The sequence below is a fragment of the Aegilops tauschii genome, chromosome 7 (assembly GCF_002575655.3).
Source record: "Aegilops tauschii subsp. strangulata cultivar AL8/78 chromosome 7, Aet v6.0, whole genome shotgun sequence".
Lineage (NCBI taxonomy): Eukaryota > Viridiplantae > Streptophyta > Magnoliopsida > Poales > Poaceae > Aegilops > Aegilops tauschii.
The window spans coordinates 44,641,729-44,650,231 of NC_053041.3; the positions used below are offsets into that span (position 1 = coordinate 44,641,729).

Below are 8,503 nucleotides of genomic sequence, written 5' to 3' on the forward strand. Positions count from 1 at the left end.
CTCCGATGGTGGTGGTGGTGGTGGCGGTGGTGGCGGTGGTGGTGGTCGTGGTGGTTCACCTACACCTCCTTCACGCCATTCGACGCCGTCCCCCGATCCACAACCTTCGGCGGGTACGACGCCCCCCAATCCTCCTCCGGCGGGTACGACGCCCCCCAATCCACCTCCGGCGAAGAAGCAGAAGCAGGCGGACAGCAAGGAAACCCGCTCCTGGACTATTAACCCGGACCCTTATGTACCTAAGACCACAAGGGTACCGGAGCCATCACTGAAGCCTCTCCTCCCAAGGCCTGGGGAACTTAGTGAAGCTGAAACCAAATTGGCCGCGTCTGCTGATGATGATAAATGGAAGGCAGATATGAAGGCGATAAAAGAGCCCGAGCCCAAGCAAGTATTCACTGAGAAGCAAAAGAAGTGGGCTAAGGATTTTTTGACGACACCATCCCAAGCCGAGCTGAATATGCCTGACGACTATGGACATGAACTTCGTAGGCAAGCAAAAATATTGAAGGAGGAGAAAGAAGAAAGTAAAAAAAGCGGGAAACAAGTTGACCAGCTCGGGATGCAGAAGAAACAATCGATCCCCCCGCTCATAGTGAAAGCCGGTCCGGAAGAGGACCCCGAGATCATAGCAGCTGCGGCAGCACTTGGATTGACTGTAGCGAGTGCCATGAAACAAGCGTCCGAGATGGGTTTGACTCTTCGTGCCTTCTTAGGCCTTGAGGATGCGCCAGTATGTGAGATAGCATTACAATATGTGCGGAATGGGCCTCTCGTCGAGCCTGCGCGGGAGAAGAGTCTACCGCCACAAATGTGAAATCTGCTACGTTGGTACAAGCAATTCATAACATGGGCCGACAAAGAATATATTTATGCGGATGTTACAGAGGAGCATCACACCAAACGGTACTCTGTACAAGTTCATATGAGTGAATTGTTCCAGCTGTTCAATCTGCGCGACCTCGACAAATCTATGCTGAGTTGCTACGTTCTGTAAGTGATTTATTTCTACCTCATCTCGTTCTTCATTGCCTACACTATATATATATATATATATATATATATATATATATATATATATATATATTGTCCTAACTATATTGTTGCGTACGCTATTATGCAGATTGAAGATTTGGGAATGCAAAATAAGAAATATTCATGATGTTGGGTTCATTGACCCACATATCGTTAATGGACATGTGTTACAATATCACCCCGAAGACGTGGAGAAAGACTTGTACAAGTTTCTGAGAAAGCATCAACTCAAAAGTCATATTCTATTTCCTTACCATTTTGGGTGAGTGTTTCTCTCTTGTGCCCATTCTCTTTTGTTTACTCCATGCATGGTATGTCTAATCGATGAGTTATGCATGACTGTGCATGTAACGTGTCCGCAGGTTCCACTGGATTCTGCTAAATATTGAACTTCACACCTCCAGAGTTCTAATCATGGACTCTATGGATTCGGATCCAAAGCGTTGGGCCGACATGAGAAAAATGCTGCAAAAGTAATTATTTTCAATCATTTGAGCTCTATATCGATCGGTCTCTTTCGTTCATTTCCTAATATCAAGTAACTAATAACTCCCTTGTTTATTTAATTTTCTTTGCCCTGTAGGGTTTGGAGATGGTTCTCAGAAGAAATTGTCGGTGAATTCAAACATGAGCTAGATTTCAGAAGGTTAGTTAATGTGGATAAGCAGCCACCGGGGACCAATCTATGTGGATACTATGTTTGTGAGAACATCCGGAGACTAACCTCTGAGCGGAAGGCATCGGATAGCGTGCGGAACGCGATGGATAACTTGCGGAGGAGGCTTAATCCAGAAGCTCGCTTCCGACCAATTCAAGATGAATTAGCAGGATTTTTCTTCAGGGAAGTCATCAATCCTAAAGGAGAACACTATACCGAGGACGCAGACATTTATATGCATACCCGAGATTGAAACTTGTTCGAAGTTGTATATGGTCCTCCATCCTAATTGTGTATGGAAACTTGTTCGAAGTTGTATATGGTCACCCGAGATTGAATATATATTATATATTCCTCTTGAATTCTTCTTGTTTGAAATTTCATATGCATGTATATAGTATCGTAGAATATGTGTACTGAAACTTCATCAAAATTAAAACAAAACACAAAATAAAATATAAAAGAAATAAAATACTACAAATTAGAAAGAAAGCAGGTTTAGGGGGGCTAAAACCCTAAACCTGCGGACGAGGCCTTTAGTCCCGGTTAGCCACGAGAACCGGGACTAAAGGTCCTCCGCCCCGACGGACCCCTGGCGGCCACGTGGACGGGCCTTTAGTCCCGGTCAGCCACGAGAACCGGGACTAAAGCCTTTAGTCGCGGTTCGTAAGTGGCGCGACTAAAGGGGGTCTTTAGTCGCGCATATTTAGTCCCGGTTGCACAGCCGGGACTAAAGGCTGTTGTGAACCGGGACTAAAGGGCTTTTTTCTACCAGTGTTCTCAGTAACTCCTGGCATACAAGCCAACGAGACACCAAATCGGACTCTCCTAATCACCGGCTACCTTGATTACGCTTATACTAATTCTTACGAAACTCAACTAGTAAAGCTCACACACATATAATTGTTCGGATTATTCAAACATAGTCGGCGATGAGCGCCGCAAGAGGAGCCTAAATGGCTCACAAACAACAAAAAAGTATGAAAATTTATTTATTCTATTATTACCCACTAGTCTGTTTATGCCTATATTCGTAGCCTGGCTGTCCGGCAGCAGTACAGATTATATAGTAATAGCGCACTTACCGGAGTGGTCACTGACAGACGCCTCCCACCCCTCCGCCACGCAAGCGACACCGGCCCCAGGAAATGCCTCTGCCTGCGCGCCATCTCCATCTCCATCCTCGTACTCACCAGCTGACATCAGAGCAGCTTCAACGCGCCGACCCTAATGGACACGCGCTTTGTCCGCTTTTTGTCTGTTTGGGTCGGGTCGTCCGCCCCCCTTTTTGTTTGGGACAGCCGTGCGCCCAACCGGCCGACCCAATTCACATCCGCGCAGAAAACCATGCAAAATGAACTGCGCACCAACAAAAATAGCAACTTCTGATCGTCTTAACTGAAGGAATACCCTGAACTCTTTGAGAAGGCACAGAACTTCTTCAGATTCACCGATCTTTGTTGTGGCTTTCAAATTTACCCCCCAAAAAAAGCATTTTGCTTTCAAATTAGTTACTGTACGTCTTTGGTCTCAAACTAATTATGAACATGCATCTCTCTTTATCTTTCAATAATTATTAATGTATATATATCTTTGCAGAAAGAGGGAGTACTATTGAATGTTAATAAATAATTCTTCTGCAGGTTGATACATCCTTCACAAGACCACTTCACGCGCTACCCGGCCGCTGAAAATGGCCGTTTCGCGCCGGCTCCGGCGCAGCAGCTGTCTTGCTGCAACGCTGCCTACTGTGCTCAATGCGCAAAGCATAGTGAACCACCTTACTGAAACTAATCAGAGAAGCATGTGGGCTAGCAGAAGGATAGTGGAGGACGAACAACTGTACATAATCCATGTTCAGGGCAATGCTGGCATCGGTCTCCCAGTTACGCTGGTCGTCAAGAAGCTCCAGAGTGTGGATGGAATAGTGGACGGTAATCTAGAGAACCGCTGCAAGTCAGAGATGATCCTATAAGCCAGCATCTGTCACGACAACATCGTCAACAGCCTACACTTCATCCAGAAGACGCGATGATGCTCGTTCACACGTACGAGGTGAATGGCAGCCTTGACCACTGGCTGCACTAGCGGAGGAGGGCGAACCACCGCTCAGCTGGCCGCAGAGGAAGGCCATCGCCATTGGCGTGGCCCAAGGGCTCTGCCACTTACACCATGGATGCAATAGACCGATTGTCCACCACAACATCACCTCTAATAACATCTTGCTTGATCAGGAGTTGAATGCCAAGATCGCCAGTTTTGGTGCTGCACAGATGAACATGGCCGGGCTCAACCAACCATTGCCTATCGCGGGGTTTGTATTTGGTAGCTTTGGATATACAGCTCCAGGTATGGTGAGCGATCTATGCTTGCAATGAAATTCCGTCTTATAACTAGCATGATCATTTACTAAATAGCCATATAATTGGTTATTTGTAGAATATGGGAGGGCACTTGCTTTTATCCGTGCACGATGTGGTTGCAATGCTTGAAAACAGGAAGTTTTCATAATGCTATTGAAACGGTGTTTGTTCTGTTTCTGTCTGCTTCGCACATGCCTATATGACGTAACACTTCTGTTGAATCTTTAATGATGTTAGTATTTGGAGTGATTGCTAATTTGGAAGTTGCAAAATGAACTTTCTTGTTACAGAATATTGAGTTAATTAGGCAGCACAGCATTCTCATGTTTCTGACATCGAAATCTTGAATTCTTAGGAAGTATCCCCTCTAGATGTTTGCAGGAGAGCCAAATTATGTTCTTCTTGGGCACCCAATGGAAAGGAACAATGAAGAGCACACCTATTCTGCTGAAATGGATAATCACTAACTGGTAGGCTGTAGTGATGTGTATATATATATATATATATATATATATATATATACACATCACTAGTTAGTTTGTACGGTGACTATATGAAAGATGTTGTCAGATGTGTCTGCCTGGATTTAAATAGTTTATCAGGGTATCTTGTATCTTCGATACATCACTAGTGAGGGTGTTGTCGAACTGAAGGGCGAAGGGCATGTGAGCTTATTTGAGAAGCATGACATCGTAATGCTTCTCGCATCCAATATAAGCTGACCATGCCAAGCAAGAAATATCAGCCAAAATGAAGTCCATGAGAAAACAAAGTGGGTCTCAACTGCTCTAGCTTTCAAGAATGAGTTCTTCGTAGGATGGGGTAGCACATCCAAAATTATGTTAGTCTTTGGAGTGCTTGCTCCTTGGAAACTTGCAAAGGGAACTTTCTTGTTAGGGAATATTGAGTGAAGTAGGTAATATAACATTCTGATGTTTCTGACAGCAAAGCCCTTGCTGTTCTGTACTGCACATCGTGGATTCTTAGGAAGTATTCCTTGCAGGGATATTTGCAGGAGAACAAATTTATGATCTTTCTGTGCGGGGACCTAATGAAAACAATCAGATGACACAACTATTTTATCGTTTGAAACTTATAAATGTATCTAACAGATACTCATTGTAAATTGCAATGCTGTTGTATTGTGATTACATGAAAGCCAATGTTGCCCGTTTCCTGTGTGAATTTAAAGAATTTGTCTGTTGCTTCAGTTCCCAACCTTTTGTGTTTCACAAATTCTTATCAGGGTATCTTATTTCTTTCAGATACGTCACCAGTGATGTTCTCGAAGTGAAGGGCAAAGTGCCATGTGAGGTCAGCTCCTGATGAACTGACATTGACTGAACTTATGTTCAGTGGTACTTTGAAAGATGCTACTGTAGAGCAGATGGTGGCTCTGCTTTCTTTCCTTGTTTGGCGAGAAAAGCTTCAGGATGCCCCAAAGCCACGGTAGGAGCAAGAGACAACTCAAATGGTTGCTTGAATGCAAGGTACCTAATATACTACTCCCTCCGTTCCATAATTCTTGTCGTGGTTGGAGGAAGTAGTAAACAACCTATTGCTGATGTCACAACAATATATTAGCTCCACAACTGATCCTAATACCAGAACCTATTGTTATGGCCTTGCCCATGACAGATCCAGATCTACGTGATGAAATTGCAATGTCCTAACATTTCCCCATGTACAGGTTTACAACCTTCTTATTACTTGGCTCGTACTGTTCTTGTTCATGTAAGGATATGACAGAAACAAGGGTGCTCTACTGCAATTTTTGTTTTAAGTTGTTGCTGCCTGGATGGCTATGTCTTGAGAAATACATCAGTTTAAACTGAATATGTGGAATGCCGTCAGTACCAGCTGAATGTGTCAAACTGATGTGGTTACAAATTAATCAGTGTGCAAAGCCAGTTGATAAGTTTCCAAAAAAACCAATCGATCAAGAGTGCGTTTCCTGCCTATTCTGTATCCCCTATAATGTATCAGGACATGCTTTCACACAAACGTTTCAATATTTAGATGGAATACTAGTACACACCAGGATAAGGTGTCAATAAATCTTTACCTTTTTCATTCCTAGTTCTAAATAGATTGACACATGAAGCATACCAGTATATATATGCCCACATATGCATCAAAGATTCATCAAGAAAACAAGCAAACACTCCAGCCTACAATTGCAACCATCCCACAACTCTGTCAACTCTTCTCTTTGAAATGGAGAATGTTGTTGTGTTGATTGTTGGCGCTGGGCCAGCAGGCCTTGCAACAGCAGCATGCCTTAGCCAATTCTCAATTCCCTATCTCATTGTCGAGCGTGAAAGTTGCAGCGCGTCGCTTTGGCGCAGCCGCGCCTACGATCGCCTCAACATGCATCTTGCAAAGGAGTTCTGTGAGTTGCCACACATGTCATACCCACTAAATGCGCCAACATACATACCAAAAACCTTATTTGTGAAGTACTTGGATGATTGTGTTGAGCGTTTCAACATTCAACCCAAGTATCTCACTAGTTTGGAGTCATCCACATTTGACAATGGCGAAAATGTTGGTCCATCGCGGCACATGACATGGCAAAGAGCACAATAGTCAGGTTCACAGAAAAGTTTCTTGTTGTGGCAAGTGGTGAGAATAGTGCAGAGAATATTCCAATGATCCCCGGACTGCAAAGTTTCCCGGGTGATGTCATCCACTCCTCAAGCTACAAGTCAGAAAAGAGCTACTCTGGCATGAATGTATTGGTCGTTGGATCTGGCAACTCTGGAATGGAATTTGCTTATGACCTTGCGGCCCATGGTGCCAATACTTCAATCATTATACGAAGCCCGGTATGTACACACATTATATATATTTTTTGGCCTGGAAACACTAGGGGATCCCCCCACCCCCACCGTATGGGCAGTATATATTTTCAGTGGGTACATAGCAATTTCTTATTATAGTCTCCACTAGAAGGATGCAATTATTCAGAGTTATTAATAGAAAGTATTTCATGGTATAGAGTGATAGACTGTTTTATAACATGCACAAACAACTAAACAATTAGACGAACACCGAAAAAATAACTCTTGAAAGAATATGATTCAATGAAATTTTACTTTATGATGCAGGACTTCAAAAGAGATGTGACATGTTTTGTTGTTGCAGATTCATGTAATGACAAAGGAATTAATCCGGTTGGGGATGACACTTGCTCGCCGTCTTCCATTGAATTTAGTGGATAACCTCCTTGTGATGGCGGCGAATTTAATATTTGGAGACCTATCAAGGTATCACATTAGAAGGCCAAAAATGGGTCCAATGATCCTCAAGTCAGAAACCGGCCGATCCGCTGTTATTGATGTTGGCACTGTTGGGTTAATCAAAAAAGGTATCATCAAAGTAAGTATATCCTTGACATGACATAAGTTTCATAACAGATGTTGTCTTCATATGCCAAGTTATCAATATTATATTCATCTCCTATAGATACAAGGGAGCATTAGTAAGATCATGAGCTATATAGTTGAATTTTGGTGCAGTAAAAAAATATCATTTGACGCGATTGTGTTTGCAACTGGATACAAAAGCACAACAAATATATGGCTCAAGGTAACAACATCGATGTTTGAATATGTCTGAGTTTGTTTTCTTGGTGCAACAATTGTTAAATCTGCTAACAAGCTCCATGTTGTTTTTTTATCCCAGAATGGTGAGAACATGTTAAATGGCAATGGACTGCCCATCAAAGAATATCCGAATCATTGGAAAGGTGAAAATGGGGTCTACTGTGCTGGGTTAGGAAGGAGAGGATTGGCTGGTATTGCAGCAGATGCCAAGAATATCGCCAATGACATCAAATCAATGATAGGCGTTATGTCCAGCTAAATTATCAAATCAGTGAATGTGTCTTCTACAACGCGATGCCTTCCATTGCTAGGCTCCTCAACAAGATCAAGGATGAGATCCGATGCAGGGCTAGGGCAGGGGCACAAGGCCCGTGGGTTGTTCTGCACCAATCCTGGGATGTCTACTGAGTTGTATGATGTACTATAAAATTAACCTCCTAGGAGGGCTGTAACTTTTCCCCATCCTTTCAATGCAATGAAACACAAAGGTCTTTTGCGTTTTCTCGATTTTTTTATCTTTTACATGTAGTTTACCAGGGCTAGTGTGCTAGACGGTTGATTCTTTGAGAAATCTATCCACCGCCACATGTCTATCTTTGATAGAACTAAATTTTTGTTTATTTCAAGGTTCATATGTGCCAGGGAGTAAGCATTACTTTTATAATATAATCAAGGGCTTTATACTCACATGGTGCAAAGAGCATTGTAATTTTTGTTGAATTGTTACCTACAGTATTTTATTTACTTGAATCTACATATGCAAAAGTCATCCGCTTGAACATGATGTTTAACAACAAGGGATTAAGTGCAATTAATACAATCCCAAATCATGAACATCA

At 42.8% G+C, this 8,503-nt stretch overlaps 1 protein-coding gene and 2 pseudogenes across 1 annotated transcript; all 3 read left to right on the forward strand.

Moving 5' to 3' along the window:
• The first annotated feature begins 3,161 nt into the window (after positions 1–3,161).
• On the forward strand, positions 3,162–4,396 carry LOC141026549 (probable receptor-like serine/threonine-protein kinase At4g34500; annotated as a pseudogene).
• A 233-nt stretch (positions 4,397–4,629) lies between these two features.
• LOC141027852 (probable indole-3-pyruvate monooxygenase YUCCA10) lies at positions 4,630–8,259 on the forward strand (annotated as a pseudogene).
• LOC141026753 (probable indole-3-pyruvate monooxygenase YUCCA11) lies at positions 7,348–7,923 on the forward strand. The gene is made up of 3 exons (XM_073503599.1): positions 7,348–7,437; positions 7,525–7,647; positions 7,744–7,923. Exons 1-3 carry the CDS (start codon positions 7,348–7,350, stop codon positions 7,921–7,923), a joined length of 393 nt encoding a protein of 130 aa, XP_073359700.1.
• Positions 8,260–8,503: the final 244 nt, after the last annotated feature.

What these genes read in the sequence shown, in the direction of transcription:
- LOC141026753 (XM_073503599.1), top strand. Translation starts at nt 7,348, where the DNA reads ATGGGTCCAATGATCCTCAAGTCAGAAACCGGCCGATCCGCTGTTATT. An exon ending in TCAAAAAAGGTATCATCAAA is followed by an intron (nt 7,438 to 7,524) that starts GTAAGTATATCC and finishes CATCTCCTATAG; the next exon opens with ATACAAGGGAGCATTAGTAA. An exon ending in CAACAAATATATGGCTCAAG is followed by an intron (nt 7,648 to 7,743) that starts GTAACAACATCG and finishes TTTTTATCCCAG; the next exon opens with AATGGTGAGAACATGTTAAA.